The 26,215-nt window shown below is 44.2% G+C and overlaps 1 protein-coding gene across 16 annotated transcripts in view; it reads right to left on the reverse strand.

The window, feature by feature from the left end:
* Nucleotides 1–26,215, reverse strand: part of RAI14 (retinoic acid induced 14) — a 147,780-nt gene that overhangs the window by 105,467 nt on the left and 16,098 nt on the right. For all 16 annotated transcript variants that reach the window (XM_032625948.1, XM_032625936.1, XM_032625942.1 and 13 more), the window contains exon 2: nt 10,084–10,166. In XM_032625948.1, coding sequence (XP_032481839.1) covers nt 10,084–10,119 — 36 coding nt within the window. In that variant the 5' untranslated portion in view covers nt 10,120–10,166. The remainder of the gene's footprint in view (nt 1–10,083; nt 10,167–26,215) is intronic.

The raw sequence follows: 26,215 nt of genomic DNA on the forward strand, positions 1-26,215 counted from the left end.
ATAAATGTATGCACTTTGGCGTAACCTAAAACTAAGTTTATAATGTATAATTGTAGGCTGACATCACTCCCAAACTTTTCTGTGAAGGTGTGGGATCAGGTCGCCACAGTTCCCATCCATGTAGGCAATCCCAAAATGATGACCGTAAATGGTATACTTAACACAAGCCCTGTTAATCCCACTTCTTATCAAACCCAACATATTCCTGGACTAAAAGGAGAAGCTTGATTGATAACCTAATCTCACCAGCTGGCAACACTCAGGAGCAGTTTCCATTTCAAACGTGGAAAAGGCGTTTAACTTCACGTGAACAGCACGTCCACCAACAGAACAATGGGAAATCGGGCAAATGGCAACCAGTGTTCACTTCTGGGGTAAAAGTAATCAAAACATAGAACATCTGGGCTTCCCCGGTGGCGCAGTGGTTGAGAGTCTGCCTGCCGATGCAGGGGACACGGGTTCGTGCCCCGGTCCGGGAAGGTCCCACATGCCGGGGAGCGGCTGGGCCCGTGAGCCATGGCCGCTGAGCCTGCGCGTCAAAAAACCATAGAACATCTGGCACACCTTCATCACCTAACTCTTTCAGCTGAGACTCACTGTGGAAATTGCCTGTGGCCATGTGTATTTGTTTCCCAGGGCTGCCACCCTAAAGTACCACTAACTGGCTTAAAACAACAGAAATGTATTGTCTCACAGTTCTGGCAGCTAGATGCTCAAGATCAATGTGTTAGCAGGGTTGGTTCCTTCGAGGGCTGTGAGGGTGAATCTGCCCCACACCTCTCTCCTCTCTTCTGGTGGTTTGAGGATAATCCTTGGTGTTTCCTTGGCCTATAGGTGCATCACCCGGGTCTCTGCCTTCATCTTCCCATGGTGTTCTTCTCCCTGTGTCTCTTCATATGGTCTTTCCTCTGCGCAGGTCTGCGTCCAAGTTTCCACTTTTCATAAGGACACCAGTCATATTGGATTAGGGCTCACCCTAATGACCTCATTCTAACTTGATTACCTCTACAAAGACTCAACTTCCAAATAAGGTCACATGCTGAGGTCATAGGGGCTAGGACTTCAGTATATCTTTTGCGGAATGGGTAGCAACTCAACCCGTAACACTGAGTTAATCTTCTCCAGGACCCATTCCTCCCGCCCCTTGAGGTTTAGCTGATTTCGTGGCTGCCATCTAGAGAGTGTCTTCCCGCTTCCCTTACAGCTAGGCAGGGGCATGTGACTAAGCTCCAGTCAGTTCCACGCAAGGGAACAATGATTTGTGCACTTTCAGGGTTACATCGTTTAAAAAAGGAAGATGCTTGGGGTTCATCCTCCCTCTTTCTGGTTCCGTAAGACGTGAAAGCAGAATTACAATGCAAGACCTAAGTCATTTAAAAGTTTCTAGTTGCCACATTAGATAAGAAGGAACGGGTGGAGTGAATTTTAAATTTATTTAGTCCATCATGTCCAGAATATTAGCACTTCAATGTGTAACTATAAAAAATTATTGATAAGGTATTTTACATTCTTCATTTGGTACTAAGTGTTTGAAACGCGTGTGTATTTCACACTTAGGGAACATCTCAGTTTGGACTAGCCACATTTCAAATGCACAAGAGCCACGTGTGGCAACTGGCTACTGCAATGCGGTGCAGCTCTGGAGGGCAGCAGAAGGACACTGTAAAAGAACCTGGGCCCCTGGATGAGCCCATGCAGCAGACCTGTCCTGCTGGCTCTGGAGTGCTTGAAACCTTTACTTAAGGAAACAGTTCTACCTTATTCAATTCCAGGGTATTTTGTCACCACAGCTCACCCCATATCATAATAAATACGTTCTCTGGGGTCCCACTGAAGGACCCTGCATCTTCTCAGTTATGAAACATCCCTTCAAAGAATGGACACCGGCTCCCATGGGGGAAAAAAAAAACCCTCCAAAACTGTAGCCCAAGTTCGAAAGATTACCAAGGAAACATTCTCAGCATTGAGAGATACATTTCAAAATAAACCCGTCCCAGGAGAACATGTCGTTCCTCAGACTTTTTGTTCTTTTTCCCACATTATAAATCTCTACACTTCCTGGTCAGTCAGCCCACTGGACAGCCCAGGAGGAAGGAGGGAGGGAGAGACCGTATCATTCAGCCTCCTGAGAAAACCAAAACTGAGATCCTTCAGGCAGTGCTTTACAAAAAGTGAAAATATTTTCACGTGATAACATCTAATAATTAGATAACCAAGTCAATCAGAACACACTGACTTTCCTAGTTTAAAAGGAGGTGGGGACTCAAAAGGAAAGTCAAGACTTTCACTAATGTCATCGTTTTTTTTTAATATTTATTTTTATTTTTTTATTTATGTTTTTGGCTGCATCGGGTCTTAGTTGTGGCATGTGGGATCTTAGTTCCCTGACCAGGGATGGAACCCGAGTCCCTTGCGCTGGAAGGCGGATTCTTAACCACTGGACCACTGGGGAAGTCCCAGTAATGTCATCTTTACAGATACTGGGCCTTCGACTCATGCTAACACCTGCTGCCATAGAAATGAAAATAACCACCTCTTACAGCAAAGATCTGTGGATAGAAACACAACTGAAGATCTCCACGGAATGAATTCAGAAGCAATTCCTATTTCACTCCAAAGGAAAAGCTACATACAAGAATTTATCAAGCAAAAAACATCGAGGTCAGCAATAGTTCGAAATGATTACATAATTAATTCAGAATAAAGAGATACTAGGTAATAACCTAGATGATTCACCGCTTATGTAGACGATCAGATTTCTCAAAGTTTAGGGGCCGGGTTCTGAGTTTCATATTGGTCTCCAGCTGCAGCTGGAATGGTATCAGGTTTAACCAAGAATTCCTGCAATTATGGTCTGGGGTAACTATTTGGGTTGGCCAAAAAGTTTGTTCGGGTTTTTTCCATAACATCTCACGGAAAAGCCCAAATGAACTTTTTGGCCAACACAACAGAATGAGGCTGTGGTCCAGTTAGCCAGCAATAGGGCTCCACACAGAATTAGAATTAGTTTTCTTAACTGCAGCAGAAGAGCAGAAAGTAGCAGCATCTGTCCTCTCTTGCTTGAAAAGTTCAGTCTGAAGTGCATTTGCCTCTCAGGAAGCAACCCAAGGATTTGCCACTGTGGAGAGCACTGGTAATAATAAGGTCATTCTACGGGTCTTTATTGCTTAGGGCAAGAGAGCAGAATCCACTTCCTGCAGTTTGCAGCTTTTGAACTTAGGAAAGGGAATGCCCTGTGCCAACAAGTGTGTACAGCTGTTGCCAGTACAAGCTTTGGCATCACGATAAACCGGGGTTCAGATCTCTCTGCCATTTATCGAATGTGCGACTTTGTCCAAGTTACTTAACTTTCCTCAACCTTAATTTCTCCCTCTGTAAATTGCTATTACAGTAATGGTCTTTACTGGAGACAGTTTTGTAAGCATTACACGTAAAGGGTTTGCTACAGTGCCTGGCACACAGTAAGCATTCAATCAATGAGACCTGTTCTCCTAATTTCTGTTGCAGTAGGTCAGCGATCAATACGTGTTTACTCTTTTTTTTTTGCAGTACGCGGGCCTCTCACTGTTGTAGCCTCTCCTGCTGCGGAGCACAGGCTCCGGACGCACAGGCTCAGCGGCCATGGCTCACGGGCCCAGCCGCTCCGCGGCATGTGGGATCTTCCCGGACTGGGGCACGAGCCCGTGTCCCCTGCATCGGCAGGTGGACTCTCAACCACTGCGCCACCAGGGAAGCCCAATATGTGTTTACTCTTGTGATTAATCTTATGTGTTTACCCTTGTGATTAATATTATGTATTAGGCACTGACACCCACTAAAAAAATATGATACTCTAGCCTTACTCTATTAGACACTGAAAATAGTCCAAAGATGAAGAAACTGTGGAGCTAAGATTTATGAGCACGCATGCTCAGTGGGGGAGTGCCAGGGCCCCTGAGAAACTGCTCTAGATAGAAAAGGATGGAGGTATGTTTTGGGTTGAACTGTGTGCCCCATCCTGACACACACCCTGCAAAATTGGTAAGTTGGAGTCTTGAGTACCTCAGAATATGGCCTGATCTGGAGATGGGGTCTTTACAAAGATAATCAAATCAAAATGACATCATCAGGGTGGGCCCTAATCCAATATGACTGGTGTCCTTATAAAAAAAGGAAAATTTGAAGAGAGATAGACACACACACAGAGATCACCATGTGAAGATGCAGGCAGAGATCAGGGTGACGCATCTCCAAGCCAATGACTGCATACCACCAGACAAAGCTGGGAGAGGCATGGATCCCATTCACCGTCACAGCCCTCACGAGGAAGCAGCCCTGCCAACACCTTGATCTCAAACTTCTAGTCCCCAGAACCATGAGACAATACACTATGGCTGTTTAAGCCACTCAATGTGTGTTTACGGCAGCCCTAGGAAACTTATACAAGGTGAAATGAGGCAGCAAGCAGATTCCCCACTTAAGACGGGCTGACAAGACCTGGAGAAACTATGTAGCCTAACACGAACCTGACCAAATTCTCTGCAGAAGTTTCCGAGAGCCTCAGACCTCCATCTCAAAAGGTCACCTCCGATATATTTTTAAATTATGTCGATGAAAACAAAGAGGCTTAGCTTTACAATAGGTTTGGCCAAGGCTCCTCCGTCAATAGGCTCGGATTTTAAATACTCTCATTATTTTTTGCATGTATGGCAGGGGAGGGAGTCTTGGGCATCTGTAAAAACTTATCATAGGGCTTCCCTGGTGGTGCAGTGGTTGAGAGTCCGCCTGCCGATGCAGGGGACACGGGTTCGTGCCCCGGTCCGGGAGGATCCCACATGCCGCAGGGCGGCTGGGCCCGTGAGCCATGGCCGCTGAGCCTGCGAGTACGGAGCCTGTGCTCCACAACGGGAGAGGCCACAGCAGTGAGAGGCCCGCGTACTGCAAAAAAAACAACTTATCATACATGACGAAAAACTCCTTGAAAAAATACCTTGGCAGAGGTGTCGATTATTGACCTTCATGAGAGCTATTCTCTCAACAGGCAACAAATTCAAACTCCTGTCCGAGCAGGATGTGTCTGGTTCCTCAAGGTTCACGGGGTATGTGCATTCTTTGGCTGAAAGCTGCAGTCCTTAGTAGCTGCTACAGAAAGAAATACCATCAATTTAACCTCTCGTGGAGCCAGCCATTTTCAACTGGCTGCCTTTATTTTTTGTTTGTTTCCCTAAATGGAACGTCCACTGCTTCCTTATTATAATGGAAAACAGAATTGGGAACAAATCTTTCATGAAATTAAACACACACCCACAGAGTAAACTCTGAAGACCTCGATCATGTTTGAGAGGCAGTTCTCAAGATTTGTTACAAAGATCTTTCAGCCCCTTTTCCCATCCCTCAGCCTCCACCCATTTCACTCAAGGCACTAAAAATTGGCATTTACAAAGAAATTCCAGAAGCCTGAGCATTTTATTAGCACAGGGAAATCCCAACCTTCCTGGCCTCATTTCTCATGATGACAGCTCATTTTTCCATGTGGAACCACGTACTAGTTGCTGCAAATATTTAAAGAGGTAAAGAAGCTACTTTCAAACTAGTCATAAAAGAAATAAATAACGAGGATTTAGTACTCTGTGCTTACTTTATAAGCGTAAAAAGTCAAGTACATCCATTTTTAAAACTAGAATGAAAAATTTATAGTGTTCTTGCTAAAAGACTCAGAGCCATGCCATGGGCACTTTCCTGGGCTCCTGAAGCCTCACCGTTCTGCATAGCAAGGGCAATTTTTGGAAACTGAGTCTACCCACTGTGCTTCACGGCCAGCTCCCCTGCATTACCCTTTCCTCTGCTCCTCTCCTAACCATCGTTCCAAATCCTATGCATCCCTGAGGCCTGGAAGAAGCTTCACCTCCATAAAGCTCCCCCCAATTTTCCCATTTCCAGTGATTTACCCTTCTCTGAAAATCTATAGCATTTATCATCCAGGTCTCACAATTCAACAAGTGGTTATATTATCCTGGAGATCCTTTTAATATCTATATTATACATGATCTGTATTTTGCCTTAGTTATTTCCTGAGTGTAGCTTTTCTCCTCCCACCTCGGCTTATGAGCTTCTTCAAGACAAGAACCATCCCTCACATTTCTCCCATATCCTTTCCAGTATCTAACCCAAGTTCAAGGATGCCCAAAATCAAGTTAGCAATGGGAACTGGAAAATGTCATCCACGTTAGGATTTCTTTGGCCTCTGTGGATTATCTGCAGGCTCACAATCATGTTTAGGGATGAAAGCAAGGAGACAAGGACAGGATCTAACCACAGCCCAGGGAATCGGGCCCATTCCCCTAGGTCACACACATAAACCCACCCTTGACTTAGCAGCTGTCTGAGTCAAGGGTTCCAGAAAGGACACTCGGAGGAAATCTCCACCCGCATGATGGGCTTGGTGCAGCACAGTGACCTTCAGGCCATCCACGGGGGGCTCCTTTGGGCCACACTTGTCCTTCCTCACTCCTGGGATTTGCTCTCAATGGCCACAAACTCATCTGGCTGCAGACCTCCCAGACACAGGCTGGCTGAAACATGATCACGCCCGTGGGTCACCTGCCTTCCCTTTATGAGAACATGAACATGATCTGCTGTCCCCCTTCTTCCTACCCCCCAGAAACACAAAGGGGCCTTTCTTTCCCATTCTCCTTTCAGCCTCACACAAAGACAAGCAGGAATATTTGACGGCCGAGGGTTTAAGGTTGTTTACGGTTGTTCTTTGAGAGAGACCACTCACTTCAGGTAAAGGAGATTATAGTTTGGCTCATTGAACTGAATATAAACAGTTTAAGACTTGTTTTTCTTGTAATAAGTGGTACATGTGGGCGCATACACGTACACCAAAAAAGGCAAACCCCAAGGCACCCGGTGAAAAGCAAAACTCCCTCCCGCACCCACTCCTAGCTCTGAATCCCTCCTCAGAGGCAGCAAGTGTTAGCAGATTATTCCGCCCTCCAGACCACATACACCTTTCAGCCTACTTTTTTCATCGTGGATTTCTTTCTTGAAAACCCTAATTATACTCTGGACTCATGGTTTACTTTTAATTAGCAATTAAATTAGCAATTTTAAAATAATTTTCAATTTTTAAAATATTCAAGGTCAGTAAACTATTTCCCACAGGAAATAAAGTTGGCACCAACAAAAATATGACTTTGCCGTTTTCCCTATTTGACTATTTTAAATTTCAGACACAAATAAGAATTCCCAATGGTCACGCAGAATAACAGAATTGAGAGAACTCTAGTTGTTTCTTTCGTGTCACAAGCACTCGGGTATCGGTCTCATCTCAAATCCACTGCTTAAACGGAGAAATACGTGTTGTAAGAGAGAGGAGGCCCTCACTGCCCAGGCTTGAGCTCTGAAGACCCCTCACGATACCCAAGCAGGAGGCAGGAACCCTCCCGAGGAAAGCTTGTAGTGAGTCTGAACCTGTCTGCCAACCACAGCGCTGAAGTCCTCTGAACTACATCGTGGGTTCCTGATTAAGAAAGAGGAAGAAAGATTTACCAAGCATCTCCTGAGTGCCAGGCCTAAGATGTGTGCCTTACAGACATCAGCATATTTTAACCTTCACAACAACTTCGTGAGGCTAATATTATTTTCTCCGCTTTTCAGGTGAGAAACCTGGGGGTTCAGGGAAGGGTAGAGACTTGCCCAAGGCCACGGACCTCGGTCCAAAGTCACTTTTCCAAGCTACTGCCTGGACTGCTCTGTTTCATAAAATCAAACCTCCATCCAAATTTCCTCTTTCAGGAAACCTGGGCTCTGGAATCAGGCTACTTTGGCACAGAAACTGGCTATACAACTTTGAGCTAGAAGAACCCAGGCCCAGGCAAGGGACTGGAGCTCCCTGGGTCTCAGTTTCTTCATCTGGAAAATGAGCCTGACAATAATACCTACCACATCAGGTCTGTGGCAAGATTAAATGAAGTTCACGTAATGAGCCTGGCATAGTGCCTGACATATAGTAAATACTTCACAACGGTTAGCTCTTCAAGCTGGGGTTTGGAACGGTTTTCTTTTTTGCTTTTATTCCCTCCATCTCACAGTACAGTGATGGCGCTCTGGGAAGCAATCTGGGATGAAACTGGGGAGCCATCTGAAATTGTCTGGCCCCATAATACCAATTTCTTTTGCTCTCCTCCCCCAAGCGTGCTCCTCTAACGTTTTTCCCCTTTGTCCTAACTGCCAAAACCACAGCCTTTCTGCGGCCAAATCCCAGACACTTTTAATAGTGTTATTACTGTGACTTTTTTCCCGAAATCATGGAAATATTTCAGTTTTTATTTAAAAAAACTAGATTCCAGCAACACCCTCTCTAAGGCCACCAGTTTTTAATTTTTAAACCAAAAGTGTACGCTATCATTTCCCCCTGCCCCTGTTCATATATCATGGAATTCTAGACTGATTCAATTTTGCTAAAACAATCTCAACTTGTGCAAATGGAAGCTGCCCAAATTCCCTTGGAATGGAAAAGGTATTTGTTAACCTGGTCAGGGAATTTACAAACCCGCATCTGCTCGACTGGGCAACATTTTCCATTTAATTGCCTTTCCCTTCTTCACTGAAAGTCCAATGAGGTCTGCAGGTTGTAGCGTCATTGGGCCAGCAAATGAGGAGGTTAGAGGGGGTTTCTCTGGGGATTGGCAGGGACAAGGGGTTAAGGAAGTCAGATGACCAAGGCTCTCACTCGGGCCAAAGGCTAGGTGGACGACTTCAGCCAAGTCTCTTCACATTCTCTGAGCTGTAGTTCACTTACCTGAAGAATGAGAAGGTGAGGCCCACTTTTTCCTGAAAACCCTTTCTAGCTCTAACTTCCTTTCAGCACGACAAGATTCTGCAATCATCCCACAGGCATCTCATCTGGTCTGGGCCTTATCAGGGCAGTAAGTTACATGTCATGATGCAGCCTCAGGAGATAAGCTTCAGCAAAAAGGAGGTGTGTGTGGGTGTGGGTGTGCGTGTGTGCGTGTGTGTGGGTGTGATGTTAGCCATAAAAGACACAGCCTCCACTTATTGCAAAAATGTGGCTGTACCAAGCTGTCATATAATTCATGGCATAGAAATAAAATCCAGGTTCACCTTTAACTACCTAATGCAAAACGACAGCCAAGCAAACCCAGTAGGAGGGTGACACATCTGAGCTTCCATCTCACACCCTTCCATGAATTTCCCCCATTCAACCATTTCTGCTCCAAGCATCTGGAGTGCAGCTAGTACAAGACTGGAACCTCGGCAGCGTTTATAAGGTGACCTTTTGTTACAATAGCATCACATATAATCCCGCTGCTATGTTGTCTTTCTCCATTTTCTCCTCTGGGAGACTTTGTCTCATAATTCTGACATCATAACTGGTTCCTCCAATCCAGTCTTTTATGATGAATAACAAATGAGGGAGAACCCCAGGAATGCTGGGAGAATAAAGGTACAGACAGCAATAGATATCGCTGTTTCACCACAAGAGCCTAACAGAATTTAAAAGTTTTCTAAATGCCAAGACGAACCTTGCTAACACGTAATTCCTAACCACTTTCACGAGACTAGCTTCCTCTAAGAATGACATTCTGAATCAGATCTGGGGGGACTTTAACGATGCTGAGGCATTTGACTGATCCTTTTTGTTAAGGTGTTTAATTTCAGCCAGTATAAGGACTGGTAGGCTGTTTTAAGGACTTTAGCTTTTATTCCAAGTGAGATGCAGAACCCGTAGGTGGAGGGGGGAGGGTTTGAGCAGTAGTCTCATTAGAATTTTCAAAGGAATACTCTGGCACTCTATCGAGAATCAAGGGGAGGAAAAAAAGATGTTTAATTTGACTGTTCCTTTCTCTCCAAGGCACAGATGCCAGGAGTAAAAAAAAAAAAAAAAAAAAGTCATTTTTGGAAACTATACACACATAGAGCAAGGAACCTAGAACACGCCGTTCACAAAAGCCACCCTGAGCTGGGCCCCAGAGTGCTTCTGGCTTCTGTAGTTGATTAACCCAGCACCTTATCAAGGTATGAGGGAGGGTGTTGCTGCAGCCCCAGGAACGTGGGGGGAACAGCCAGACTACTTACGTCACTCTTCCTGAACTTGGCTTTCAAGCTCTTCATGTTTAGTCCATTCAGCTTTCCAGAGCTCTAGAGGAGACTTTCAGCACCTAACCAGAGGAAGAAAAGAAGAAATTAAGTATCTAGGTTCCCAAACAAACACTATAGATACTCCCTCCTGAATGGATTAGGACTTCGGGCCATGGGTAGGCGACTGGGGTCGAGTCAGGAAGGTGGTCAGGGTGAAGGGCTGGGAAGTGGTAAAGAACATACGTTATTCCCGTTCGTGATACTACCTGGAACCTTCTGACATTTTCAAGTTAACCGAAACTTGAAATTTTATCCCAACTTCCCATTCAAAGTAGAAAAAGCTTAAGTAACTGCTGACCTGTCACTGCACAAAATACAGTATCCGTGTGCCTAACTCACTCCTCTCCACACCCTTCACATTATAGTTATACCCTCAACCTCCTCTGGAAGGGTCACCGTAGTGAAGCATGATAGGGAAAACAGCTCATAGTCCAGATGCCATTCATTCCCTATTTATTTTTCTCAGTGTGGCTTCTTTCCTCCCCCCTCCTAGATGCACAGAGCAATGAGTGAAAAATGCAAGAAACAACAAAACCTCCCTCACTGAATATGTCATTCCTCAGGAAGCCACTCAAAACAGTGGAAGACTCCCCCCAGGTCATCGTGGGACCCAGTGATTCAGAGCCAGAGCTGGAAAAGTTTTAAGAAACCACCTCATTTAGGAGGGGTCTGTGGTCCCTTCAGAAAGTGAAGGTAATTTTTGGAATGACAGTATATATGTACTTTTTTTAAGAGAAGAAAGTTGCTATATTCATCAGATTCTGCAAGGGGGTTGTCACCATCCAAAAGGTAAGACTATTGATCTAGTCTAAGCCCCTCATTTTCCAGAGGTCGAGACAGAGCCTCCTGAGAGAAGTGAAGAAAACCTGTGTGCATTCCCAAAACCTCTGTATGATAAAAGTCAAAACCAGACCCCAAAGTCAGACTGATGGTTGAATGCCTTTTCCGCTGCCCTACGGCTTTAAAACTAAAACCCAACAGTAAACTCCTGTGCTAAAATATGGTACGAACTTGATCTTTTCCATCTTTAAACCTGGAAAATGTACAGTGTGGAACCCTCCCGTTCAGGTCAAAAAGGCCCGAAAAATCTTTGTGCAAGTTCCCATCACCTAGTAAGTGCTCCGGAAATGTAACTTCAAGCCTCAGTTGACAAAGTGAGAACAGGGGACATCAACAGTCCTGTCCATTTGAGGACTAAGGAAGCGTGGTCGGATGTTGACCACAGTTGACCATCATTTTTCAAAAGCCTTTCAAGGTCGTCATGTTTCTCCACCATCCTTATCATTCTGGACTAAACCGATTTGAGGAAATAGAGCAGGGGAAATGCAAGCAACTGAAAGGCTGGACTCATCCCTCCTCAGGTCTTCATCGCCACCTCCAGAAGTGGTCCAGCAGCTCCCTGGCTTCTAATTTGTTTACTTTCATTACTGCGGCTGCCCTTAAGCAGGGCCCTTGGGCAAATGGTACCAAAACCCGGTCATCATAAAGCACCTCAATGACATTAATCTGGAGGCCACACCATTAGGCAGCCTCCCTGTGGTCCCTTTCAATCTTCCCAGCCTCAGCAGGGGTGACAGAATGTGTGTTGCCTTGGAAACCGCACACACTGTAATTACACCTTGTTAACTGCCACGTATTTAACCACAGAAGGCTGGGCTGGGACCTGGACAGCAAAGTACAAACTCCCAGACAGTGTTTCTGGAAGCTGGCCCCCTCCTTAATCTGAATCAGAAGGACCTGGGGACAGTTTGCTAAATGCAAAAGTCAATGGAAATTGAATCTCAGGACCAGGGCCCAGGAACCTCCTTGGTTGAATATTTACTTGGCATACAAGTTTGAGAACCTAGAAATAAGGTACATGAAACAGGAACTATCCTTATCAAAGTTGAGCTGGTTTATAAAACAGCCCTTCTTCATGTCAAAGCAAACCACCTTTGATGAATTCAAGTAGAAATAATGACAATCAGATGTTCCCAACCTGTCACTGGCTCATGGTTCTCCATCAAATGTAGCTAGAAAATGGAAATCGCCCTTTCAGTTCAATTCCTTCCACCCTCTGGGAGAGGTGCTAATAACCAAGAAAAGAGGCCAAATCCATGCAGCAGGAAAAGAAGCAAAGAGAAACCCAGGCTTAGATAATCCACAAACTGTGTAGCCCACCAAGGTGGAACCACCCAAAGCATTCCTTCAGGCAAGAACGCAATGTCTTAGGCAACGAAGTTGGGTCGGATTTTTGTTTGAGGTCACGTTGGGGTGGGGGTGGGGGGGTGTTCGTGGGTGTGGTGCCAGTTTTTTGGGGTGTTTGTCTTTGTGTCCGCTGCCCCCCAACCCACCCCCAGCATGGCAGTGAGAAGTATGCAAACGAACAATTAAGAGGATTAAGTAAATAAAGCAAGTAATTCCAAAAATTCCCAGGGGGAGGTATTAGCTGTGAAGTGAATGTTTTCCTGGAATCAAGGCTCTGGGTGTGTGAGAGCTGGGTCCAAGAGTATAACTCCAGGACGACAGAGATAGGGGTCAAGGGTAAAGAAGTTCTGGAAACCCACAGAATAGTAACTTCAGAAACAAGAACTGTAGCTGGGGGTAATTCAAGTTAGTAACAGATCACAGCTTTCCCGGTATTGGTAAAAGAACCTAACCCCTGGAAGCCAGGACTAGGGAGAAGTCACCTGCCCCTGAAATGATGCTGGGCTCCCTCTGCCTCAATACCTCTTCCTCTTCCCCAAGAGGACCCAGGAGTCAATGAGTGACTTGCCTTCCTTGGGTCAGCTGGAATCTTACAGCTCTAATTCCCAAATTCAAACTTCCAAAAGCCAGACTGGATAAAGTGACATCTATCAATCTAGCCAGGCTACACTAATAGCAGTCCTTGGAAAAGTCACTTAATCAAGACGCTTAGATCAAAAGAGCTGCAGTGAAGACAAATGAATTGCACGGAGTCTCATTTGAATGGTTCAAAAAGGGGATGAAAGGTTTCACGTATATGGGAAAGGGTGTTTGAATCACATTCTTTCTCCCCTTTCAAGCATGTCTACCCACGGAGCAGAAATGTTAGTCAGTTTGCTCCCTGCGCAAACCCAGAATAAGTCACTGAAACACAGCTTCGTCCCCCGTCATCATGTGATGTCACTCCATCGCGGAGGATGGAGTAGGGCAGAGATGCACAAACGTGCTGCCCTCTCATCTGAAATACTAGATCCAACAAACAGGGTTTGTTAATCCATTTTCCCTTTAAAAATAATGTAACTCTCAATCAAAGCTTAACATGAGCTACCTTATCTGATATAATTCTAGCCTGAATCAAAAAAGCTTGATATTAGCCTATAGGGCTACAGTATGAACTAATAAGTTAGACTTCTTTGAGTACTAAAAACGACTTATAGTAGGGCTTCCCTGGTGGCGCAGTGGTTGAGAGTCCGCCTGCCGATGCAGGGGACGCGGGTTCGTGCCCCGGTCCGGGCAGATCCCACGTGCCGTGGAGTGGCTGGGCCCGTGAGCCACGGCCGCTGAGCCTGCGCGTCCGGAGCATGACTTATAATTGATACAGAGTTTCATTTTGGGGTGATAAAAATGTTCTACATTTACTGCCATGATAGCTGTACAACCTGTGAACGTACCAAAAGCCATTCAACTGTATAATTCAAATGGGCAAACTGAGGAGGATGCGACTGAACAAAGCTGTCGTTTTTTTAAAAGTTTAATAATCTCCATTACCTCTCCGATCCTTAGGGTTAAAAAAATTCCAGGTTAGAAACGTCTGGACTGACTGAAAATGATCTTCGAAGGAACAAAGGCTAACAAGCAGTGCCCTTAGTGCTAACATGTGGTTGCTCCTAGATGCTCTCTTTTTTTTTTTTTTTTTTTTGCGGTACGCGGGCCTCTCACTGTTGTGGCCTCTCCCGTTGCAGAGCACAGGCTCCGGACGCGCAGGCTAAGTGGCCATGGCTCACGGGCCCAGCCGCTCCGCGGCACGTGGGATCTTGCCGGACCGGGGCACGAACCCGCGTCCCCTGCATCGGCAGTCGGACTCCCAACCACTGCGCCACCAGGGAAGCCCTAGATTCTCTTTATTTAGCCATTTCTCTACCATAAGCCACCCCCAGCTGAAACGGTTAGAAAAAAACGCTCCTGTCCTCTATCTTCCAACCACTCCTTCTCCCACCCGGACATATGACGCAAAGATTATTTCATAAGACAACGCTGGCAATTATGTCAGTGCATAAGGGTCCCCCTGGAGCCCCAGCCAGGTATTTGGATTCTGTAATCAGAGGTGAGGCTCAGAAATCTGTAATTTTTCTTTTTTTTAAACTTGCCGGGTGATTTGGATGCTCAATTAGATTGGGAACCACTGTTCTAGACTCAGTGGTACCATACCTATAATTGACACCTTCATTAAAGATAATCTAGAGATATTGTATGAGTAGATATAATAGACCCACGTTTTCGAGCACTGACTGAACCTTTCAAAATATTGTGTGGGGTGAGAGGGGAGCCCTCTACACTAAAATCTAGGAGAGAAACTAGGAGGTTACCCATGGCCACTAAGAAACGATATGAACTCGCAAAGGCAGATGGTAGTGGTACCCACCATGTACATTTTCCTGAATCACAGGAATGTATTAGCATCCAAGATGCCATACCCCCAGGATTCAAGGGCAGTGGTTTAAAACAATTCCCTGTGAATCACCACAGCATTAGAGGTGAAAAAAACATCAGACTTAAAATCCAAAGCACTGAAGAGGATACTGAACCAATGCAAGAAACTAAAATTAAAATACTTCTCTCCTTGCCAGCATCTACTACCTATTCTCCCTCAAGTACCTGTTTTCTCAATCATCTCTCTCCCACAAACATGGAATTTGAACCAAAAGCTATAAATGCTCAATGCTCTCAATCTGGCAAGACAAACACTATAAAAAGTAACTCCCCAAGGAGCAGCTTGGATGGCATGACAGGCTCTCTCGTCAGGGACATCTTTATCTGGAGAGACCTTTCACAGCATCAGAGAAGTCTTCACCATAGGGGTAGGGTCTAAGTGGCTATAAAGGAAACTCAGGATTTGGGCAAGCTGATGAGAAAAGGGCACCTTGTCAGGCCCTTCCCACAAGATCGGGTACACCCATCTGAGGTTTCCCAGGCAAGGGTCAGATACCTGTCCAAGCTCTGCCCTCAGTCCTAGAAGCTTCTCTCAGAAGGCTGTGTAGGTATGGTGGGAATCATTGCAAAGTTCTCTCCAAAGATCCTCCCCCAATCTCCACACACCCTGACCCTTTTAGACCTTGGATGTGAGCGAGGGGTTCAAGGGCCCCAATACCAATTTTTGACAAATCTGAAAATGTACATCTCAGGCTGTTTACGTTGGAATGGAGGATTTTCAGGGTAGAGTTTTCATTTTGCTTATTACTCGGGTGCTAGCCGTTGGCATAAAATCGGTAAGTGTTTCCTGAAGGAATGTGTAGGACAAAGATACGGGTCAGGTGCCTGGGTAGCCTTTAGACTTTGCCTTTGACCTCAGCAAGGCTCTCTTTGGTCCCAAATGGACTGGGTTAACTGTACTGGGGTTTGAGTAAACTCCGTGATCAGTTTTCAAATCTACACGTGAAAACATTAAGAAGTTAAAAACAAACAAACCAACCAAAACCACCACCTCATTTGGCCTATGAATCTTACCAGGCTGGCCCTCCTTTCCCCTCCTGCCTGCCTCTCCTCTCTCCTGGCTGTGCTTCTCCTGCAGCATCTCCCTAACCACATGCTGAGCTCAGCCAAGGGAGCTGACCATTTCAGTAATGGAATGTAAGAGTCAACAGAGAGCAAGGACCATCCACTAGAATCCTGGGGGCAAGTGCTTAGGACAGAGATTTTATCAGCCTGATACAAAGCAGGCCAAGGACTCCCCCAAATCTACATGCCTGGTCTATTATTACTGCATGAGATTCTACCACTTCCAGTCAGGGAGCTTCTCAACAAGGAAAAAGTCCATCCTGGCCACGCCCAAGTCTTCACCACTAACAGCAGGACTCTCTGCGAGGTCCACACTCAGCAGAAGTTCACTGAGGCTGAGAGAAAGGATGAGCGACCAAGCACCGAGTGTCAAATTGCAAGCACAAAGATAGAACAGACATATCATTCCAAAGTAAGTGGCCAGTCCAGCACGCATATTTTCAAAGGATTTAGCTGAAAACTGGTTAACAGGACTCTCAAACCTTCACTCACATCCGGGGTTTAAAAGGATCAGAGCACGTGGAGAATGGGGGCGGATCTTTCTTCAGAGAGAACTATGCAATGATTCCCATCACGCCTACTCAACCTCATGAGAAAGGCCTACAGGACCCCTTGGAGAGACTGGACAGGGGTCTGATCCTTGCCTAGAAAACCTAAAAGGTGGGAGAGAAACTGGCCTAAGCTGTGAGAATGGGAAAAAGAAGGAGCGGCGGCTGCTGGGCTGTGATCAGCGTGAACGCTGGAGTTTATCTGAGCACAGATGTACGCCTCCTGTAGACCAGATGTAGACAATTCACGAGAGACGGCAGCAAGCTGTCCTGGATCCTGTCTAACACAGTGGATTAGAGGGTGAAGAGAGCAGGAGAAACTGATTCCCAGATAGAGAAGCAACAAAGCAGAGGTGAGTACATCACCTGCATCGAGGGAATCAGGGGGCCCCCAGTGATGGTCCAGGAGTGGAACAAGGAAGGGGAGAGGGATCTCCAAAGCCCTCCTCTACTGGTTTGCTAGGGCTGCCATAACAAAGTATCACGATCTGGTGGCTTACGCAAGAGAAGTCTATATCCTCACAGTTCTGGAGGCCAGAAGTCCAAAATCAGGGTAACAGCGAGGCTGATTTTGATTTTACTCTGAAGCCTCGCTCCCTCGTTGTGGGTGGTTTTCTTCTCCCATTGTTTTCACATGGTCTTCCCTCTTTGTGTGTCTGCGTCCTAATGTCTTCTTATGAGGACATCAGTCACACTCATATAACCCTATTTGCCTTAATCACATCTTTAAAGACCCTATCTCCAAATACAGTCACATTCCACAGTACTAGGGGTTAGGGCTTCAACATATGAATTTTAGGAGGACACAATCCAAACCATAATTCCCCCCAAAAGACCCCAAGAGCGAGAGTCAGCTCAAAACATCTATCAGGTTCAGAGAGCACAGCACTATCTTGCTATGTACCATCAAGTAAGAACTTTTTTTTTTTTTTTTTTGCAGTACGCGGGCCTCTCACTGTTGTGGCCTCTCCCGTTGCAGAGCACAGGCTCCAGACGCGCAGGCTCAGTGGCCATGGCTCACGGGCCCAGCCCCTCTGCGGCATGTGGGATCCTCCTGGACCGGGGCACGAACCCGTGTCCCCTGCATCGGCAGGCGGACTCTCAACCACTGTGCCACCAGGGGAGCCCAAGTAAGAACTTTCTTATCCCTATTACTTCGCATCTCCCTGCTCCAACCCCCGGTTTACCATTGCAACCCTGGGGGGGCATGGTGGGAACAAAACATGACCATTAGATGAAGACAGGAGAAGAGGAGGAGAAAGCAGGGAAAGAGAGAAAAGGAAAGATATTTTCTTTTATATCACATTTGAAATTTTAATTTTTATTTGAAACCAGGCATTCCAAGTTCTAAACTAAGAATATTTAGCAATTGAAACTGACTGTAGAATTTTTTTTAAATCTAATGAGAAAAGTTATAGATTTCATCGAGAAGCAAGAGATAGACTCACTTCATTGAATAAATTTTAAAGTGTCAGTGGGACACAAACAACGCTGCTTTAGGATCACATCTTCGGTGTCTTACTTACTCAGCAAAGATACATATAAATAAATGAATGAATGAGTCAACACACATGCAAACTTTACTAAGCATTAATTATGGGCTAGATGCTTTCACATATGTCATCTCTTTTATGAATTCACTAAGGTGCAGGTGTGTTAAAAGACTGCCCAGATGATAAGGAAGGGGGAAAGGTAAGGGGAAAAAAAGACATCAGCAATTGTTTCATTTTGGCAATGAATCTTTTCTAAAATACTCCAATATCTTACTTACTCCCTCCAAAAAATGATCATGTTCTTTGAAAACTGTAAATGCCATTCAGATATTGTATCATAATAGTCATGAAGTAAAACTCTTAAGAACATTAATCTCCCTCCCTATATTCACAACTTGCCTTTATTTGGGGATGACATTTCTTTTGAGAAACAAATACATCATTCTTCTTTAAAAATAAAACCTGCCATCAACCAGGACCGATCTTGGTCCATGAATCAGTCAGAGCCACCAGCATTGGTACGAAATTGGCCGGGGCTCTAGTAACACTACTATCTGGGCTGTCAAATCGGCTGCTAACATGCTCTGATAAGCCTACCAAAGGAAAGCCCCAAGGTTACCCTGTGCCCTAAATCCACCCAATTTAAAAAGCATGGGCTTAGTCAAAACAAGCTACCTCTGGAATATAAAAATCACTCTAGGGCTAAGAAATTCCATGTGATTATCCCTCACGTTCAGTTTTTTTTTTTTTAATTCATTTATTTATTTGTTTTTTGGCTGCATTGGTTCTTCGTTGCTGCACGCGGGCTTTCTCTAGTTGCGGCGAGCAGGGACTACTCCTCGGTGCAGTGGCTTCTCTTGTTACGGAGCACGGGTTCTAGAGCGCAGTTTCAGTAGTTGTGGCCCACGGGCTTAGTTACTCCACGGTATGTGGGATCTTTCCAAACCAGAGCTCGAACCCGTCTCCCCTGCATTGGCAGGCAGATTCTTAACCACTGTGCTACCAGGAAAGTCCCTGAGGTTATTTTTTAAGATGATCTCTAAAATGCCGTTCCTAGTGTACGTTTCCAAATCTTTAATGCTGGTGTCAACAGCTCTGTCGAAACACACCACATGTCCATCTCTCAAGCAAAAAGGCCGCCCTGCACACACCTAGTAATCAGCCCGAAACGGCAAGCATATGTGCTAAGCACCTTACCTTCTTCATCTCAAGTCCATTCCATGGCTTTTCCCCATCTTCAGATCCAAAAGAACCAATCAAGTTTTAAAAGACAGGGCATGGGACTTCTCTGGTGGCACAGTGGTTAAGAATCCGCCTGCCAGTGCAGGGGACACGGGTTCGAGCCCTGGTTCCGGAAGATCTCACATGCCGCGGAGCCTAAGCCCGTGCCACAACTACTGAGCCTGCACTCTAGAGCCTGTGGGCCACAACTTCTGAGCCCACGACCCACAACTACTGAGCCGTGAGCCACAACTACTGAAGCCCACGTGCCTAGAGCCTGTGCTCTGCAACGAAAAGCCCGCGCACCGCAACGAAGAGTAGCCCCCACTCGCTGCAACTAGAGAAAGCCGCGCACAGCAACGAAGACCAAACACAGCCAAAGATAAATAAATACGTTTATATTTAAAAAAAAAAAAAAAAGACAGGGCCACCCCGCAAACATTACTAGTTAAAATACAAAATGTGGAAAGCAAACAGTTACTGTGGCAAGCAGTTTGGCAGCTTAAGTTAAATATAAATTTACCATTCAACCTGGCAATTACACTCCTATGCATCTTGCCAAGGAAAATGAAAACACACGTCCACACAGAGATGTGTACATGAACGTATAGCAGCAGCATTCATAATTGTGAAAAAGTGGAAACAACTGAACTATCCATCAATTAGGTACACAAAACGTGTCATTTCCACACAGTGGAATGCAGTACTCTCCAGCACCAAAAAGGAACAAAGTGTTGATACATGTGGCGCAAAACCATTGTGCTAAGTGAAGGTCAGACACAGAGGCCACATACTGTAAGATTCCATCTGTATGACACATCCGGAACTGGCAAATTTATAGACAGGAAGTAGATTAGCAGTTGTCTAGGGCTGGGAATAGTAACAAGGAGGGACTGCAAATGAGCATATGTGCTCTTTTTGGGGGTGAGAGAGGTGTTTTAAAACTCAATGGTGGGGCTTCCCTGGTGGCGCAGTGGTTGAGAGTCCGCCTGCCGATGCAGGGGACACGGGTTCGTGCCCCGATCCGGGAAGATCCCACGTGCCGCAGAGCAGCTGGGCCCGTGAGCTATGGCCGCTGGGCCTGCGCGTCCAGAGCCTGTGCTCCGCAACGGGAGAGGCGACAACAAACAGTGAGAGGCCCACGTACCGCAAAAAAAACCACAAAAACTCAATGGTGGGAGGGAGGGTGGGAGGGAGGGAGACGCAAGAGGGAAGAGATATGGGGACATATGTATACGTATAACTGATGCACTTTGTTATAAAGCAGAAACTAACACACCACTGTAAAGCAATTATACTCCAATAAAGATGTTAAAAAAAAAAAAACCTCAATGGTGGGAGGAGGAACCAAGATGGCGGAGTAGAAGGACGTGTTCTCACTCCCTTTTGCGAGACCACCAGAAACACAACTAGCTGCTGGACAATCATCAACAGGAAGACACTGGAACTCACCAAAAAAGATAGCCCACATCCAGAGACAAAGGAGAAGCCACAGTGAGATGGTAGGAGGGGCGCAATCACAGTAAAATCAAATCCCGTAACTGGTAGGTGGGTGACTCACAGACTGGCGAACACTAATACCACAGAAGTCCACCCACTGGAGTGAAGGTTCTGAGCCCCACGTCAGGCTTCCCAACCTGGGGGTCCGGCAACGGAAGGAGGAATTCCTAGAGAATCAGACTTTGAAGCCTTGTGGGAATTGATTGCAGGATTTCGACAGGACTGGGGGAAACAGACTCCACTCTTGGAGGACACACACAAAGTAGTGTGCACATAGGGACCCAGGGGAAGAAGCAGTGACCCCAGGGGAGACTGAGCCAGACCTACCTGCTAGTGTTGGAGGGTCTCCTGCAGAGGCGGGGATGGGTCTGTTTCACCGTGGGGACAAGGACACCAGCAGCAGAAGTTCTGGGAAGTACTCCTTGGCCTCAGCCCTCACAGAGTCTGCCATTAGCCCCACCAAAGAGCCCAGGTAGGCTCCAGTGTTGGGTTGCCTCAGGCCAAACAACCAACAGGGACGGAACCCAGCCCCACACATCAACAGTCAAGTGGATTAAAGTTTTACTGAGCTCTGCCCACCAGAGCAAGTAAGCTCTACACAACACCAGTCCCTCCCATCAAGCCTCTTAGCCTCATCCACCAGAGGGCAGACAACAAAACAAGAAGAGCTACAAACCTACAGCCTGTGGAACAAAAACCACATTCACAGAAAGATAGACAAGATGAAAAGGCAGAGGGCTATATACCAGATGAAGGAACAAGATAAAACCCCAGATAAACAACTAAATGAAGTGGAGATTAGGCAACCTTCCAGAAAAAGAATTCAGAATAATGATAGTGAAGATGATCCAGGACCTCAGAAAAAGAATGGAGGCAAAGATCCAGAAGATGAAAGAAACGTTTAACAAAGACCTAGAAGAATTAAAGAACAAACAAACAGAGATGAACAATACAATAACTGAAATGAAAACTACACTAGAAGGAATCAATAGCAGAATAACTGAGGAAGAAGAACGGATAAGTGACCTGGAAGCCAGAATGGTGGAATTCACTGCTGCAGAGCAAGCTAAAGAAAAAAGAATGAAAAGAAATGAGGACATCCTAAGAGACCACTGGGACAACATTAAATGCAACAACATTCACATTATAGGGGTCCCAGAAGGAGAAGAGAGAAAGGACCAGAGAAAATATTTGAAGAGATTATAGTCGAAAACTTCCCTAACATGGGAAAGGAAATAGCCACCTAAGTCCAGGAAGCGCAGGAGTCCCATACAGGATAAAAGGGATAAACCCAAGGAGAAACATGCCAAGACACATAGTAATCAAACTGGCAAAAATTACAGAGAAAGAAAAATTATTGAAAGCAGCAAGGGAAAAATGACAAATAACATACAAGGGAACTCCCATAAGGTTAACAGCTGATTTCTCAGCAGAAACTCTACAAGCCAGAAGGGAGTGGCATGATATACTTAAAGTGATGAAAGGGAAGAACCTACAACCAAGATTACTCTACCTGACAAGGATCTCATTCAGATTCAATGGAGAAATCAAAAGCTTTACAGACAAACAAAAGCTAAGAGAATTCAGCAGCACCAAACCAGCTCTACAACAAATGCTAAAGGAACTTCTCTAGGCAGGAAACACAAGAGAAGGAAAAGACCTACAAAAACAAACCCAAAACAATTAAGAAATTGGTAATAATAACATACATATCACTAATTACCTTAAATGTAAATGGATTAAATGCTCCAACCAAAAGACAGAGGCTTGCTGAATGGATACAAAAACAAGACCCATATACATGCTGTCTACAAGAGACCCACTTCAGACCTAGGGACACATACAGACTGAAAGTGAGGGGATGGAAAAAGATATTCCATGCAAATGGAAATCAAAAGAAAGCTGGAGTAGCTACACTCAGATAAAATAGACTTTAAAATAAAGAATGTTACAAGAGACAAGGAAGGACACTACACAATGACCAAGGGATCGATCCAAGAAGAAGATATAATAATTATAAATATATATGCACCGAACACAGGAGCACCTCAATACATAAGGCAACTGCTAACAGCTCTAAAAGAGGAAATCGACAGTAACACAATAATACTGGGGGACTTTAACACCTCACTTACACCAATGGACAGATCATCCAAAATAAAAATAAATAAGGAAACAGAAGCTTTAAATGACACAACAGACCAGATAGATTTAACTGACATCTATAGGACATTCCATCCAAAAACAGCAGATTACACTTTCTTCTCAAGTGCACATGGAACATTCTCCAGGATAGATCACATCTTGGGTCACAAATCAAGCCTCAGGAAATTTAAGAAAACTGAAATCATATCAAGCATCTTTTCTGACCACAACGCTAGGAGATTAGAAATGAATTACAGGGAAAAAAACGTAAAAAACACAAGCACATGGAGGCTAAACAAAACATTACTAAATAACCAAGAGATCAGTGAAGAAATCCAAGGGGAAATCAAACAATACCTAGAGACAAATGACAATGAAAACACGATGATCCAAAACCTATGGGATGCAGCAAAAGCAATTCTAAGAGGGAAGCTTATGGCTATAGAAGCTTACCTCAAGAAACAAGAAAAATCTCAAGTAAACAATCTAACCTTACACCTAAAGAAACTAGAGAAAGAAGAACAAACAAAACCCAAAGTTAGCAGAAGGAAAGAAATCATAAAGATCAGAGCAGAAATAAATGAAATGGAAACAAAGAAAACAATAGCAAAGATCAATAAAACTAAAAGCTGGTTCTTTGAGAAGATAAACAAAACTGATAAACCATTAGCCAGACTCATCAAGAAAAAGAGGGAGAGGACTCAAATCAATAAAATTAGAAATGAAAAAGGAGAAGTTACAACAGACACCACAGAAATACAAAGCATCCCAAGAGAGTACTACAAGCAACTCTATGCCAATAAAATGGACAACCTGGAAGAAATGGACAAATTCTTAGAAAGGTATACCGTTCCAAGACTGAACCAGGAAGAAACAGAAAATATGAACAGACCAATCACAAGTAATGAAATTGAAACTGTGATTAAAAATCTTCCAACAAACAAAAGTCCAGGACCAGATGGCTTCACAGGTGAATTCTATCAAACATTTAGAGAAGAGCTAACACTCATCCTTCTCAAACTCTTCCAAAAAATTGTGGAGGAAGGAACACTCCCAAACTCATTCTATGAGGCCACCATCACGCTGATACCAAAGCCAGACAAAGATACTACAAAAAAAGAAAAGTACAGACCAATATCACTGATGAATATAGATGCAAAAATCCTCAACAAAATACTAGCAAACAGAATCCAACAACACATGAAAAGGATCACACACCATGATCAAGTGGGATTTATCCTAGGGATGCAAGGATTCTTCAATATACACAACTCAGTCAATGTGATACACCATATTAACAAATTGAAGAAGAAAAACCATATGATCACCTCAATAGATGCAGAAAAATCTTTCAACAGCATTCAACACCCATTTATGATAAAAACTCTCCAGAAAGTGGGCATAGAGGGAACTTACCTCAACATAAAAAAGGCCATATATGACAAACTCACAGCAAACATAATTCTCAATGGAAAAACTGAAAGCATTTCCTCTAAGATCAGGAATGAGACAAGGACGTCCACTCTCACCACTATTATTCAACATAGTTTTGGAAGTCCTAGCCACGGCAATCAGAGAAGAAAAAGAAATAAAAGGAATACAAATTGGAAAAGAAGTAAAACTGTCACTGTTTGCAGATGACATGATACTATACACAGAGAATCCTATAAATGCCACCAGAAAACTACTAGAGCTAATCAATGAATTTGGTAAAGTTGCAGGATACAAAATTAATGCACAGAAATCTCTTGCGTTCCTATACACTAATGAAGACAAATCTGAAAGAGAAATTATGGAAACACTCCCATTTACCATTGCAACAAAAAGAATAAAATACCTAGGAATAAACCTACCTAGGGAGACAAAAGACCTGTATGCAGAAAACTATTAAACACTGATGAAAGAAATTAAAGGTGATACCAACAGATGGAGAGATATACCATGTTCTTGGATGGGAAGAATCAATTGCGAAAATCACTATACTACCCAAAGCAATCTATAGATTCAATGCAATCCCTATCAAATTACCAATGGCATTTTTTACGGAACTAGAACAAATCACCTTAAAATTTGTATGGAGACACAAAAGATCCTGAATAGCCAAAGCAGTCTTGAGGGAAAAAAACGGAGCTGGAAGAATCAGACTCCCTGACTTCAGACTATACTATAAAGCTACAGTAATCATACTGGCACAACAACAGAAACATAGATCAATGGAACAGGATAGAAAGCCCAGAGATAAACACACACACCTATGGTCAACTAATGTATGACAAAGGCGGCAAAGATATATAATGGAGAAAAGACAGTCTCTTCAATAAGTGGTGCAAGGAAAACTGGACAGCTACATGTAAAAGAATGAAATTAGAACACTCCCTAACACCATACACAAAAATAAACTCAAAATGGATTCGAGACCTAAATGTAAGACCAGACACTATAAAACTCTTAGAGGAAAACATAGGAAGAACACTCTTTGACATAAATCACAGCAATATCTTTTTTGATCCACCTCCTAGAGTAATGGAAATAAAAACAAAAATAAACAAATGGGACCTAATGAAACTTCAAAGCTTTTGCACAGCAAAGGAAACCATAAACAAAACGAAAAGACAACCCTCAGAATGGGAGAAAATATTAGCAAACCAATCAATGGACAAAGGATTAATCTCCAAAATATATAAACAGCTCATGCGGCTCAATAGTAAAGAAACAAACAACCCAATCCAAAAATGGGCAGAAGACCTAAATAGACATTTCTCCAAAGAAGACATACAGATGGCCAAGAAGCACATGAAAAGCTGCTCAACATCACTATTAGAGAAATGCAAATCAAAACTACAATGAGGTATCACCTCACACCAGTTAGAATGGGCATCATCAGAAAATCTACAAACAACAAATGCTGGAGAGGGTGCGGAGAAAAGGGAACCCTCTTGCACTGTTGGTGGGAATGTAAATTGATACAGCCACTATGGAGAACAGTATGGGGGTTCCTTAAAAAACTAGAAATAGAATTACCTTATGATCCAGCAATCCCACTACTGGGCATATACCTGGAGAAAACCATAATTCAAAAAGACACATGCACCCCAATATTCATTGCAGCACTATTTACAATAGCCAGGTCGTGGAAGCAACCTAAATGCCCATCGACAGACGAATGGATAAAGCAGATGTGGTACATATATACAATGGAATATTACTCAGCCATAAAAAGGAAAGAAACTGAGTCATTTGTTGAGATGTGGATGGATCTAGAGACTGTCATACAGAGTGAAGCAAGTCAGAAAGAGAAAAACAAATATCATATATTAACGCATGTATGTGGAACCTAGAAAAATGGTACAGATGAACCGGTTTGCAGGGCAGAAGTTGAGACACAGACATAGAGAACAAACGTATGGACACCAAGGGGGGAAAACTGCGGTGGGGTGGGGA

Source organism: Phocoena sinus, chromosome 3 (assembly GCF_008692025.1).
Source record: "Phocoena sinus isolate mPhoSin1 chromosome 3, mPhoSin1.pri, whole genome shotgun sequence".
NCBI classification, from domain to species: Eukaryota; Metazoa; Chordata; class Mammalia; order Artiodactyla; family Phocoenidae; genus Phocoena; species Phocoena sinus.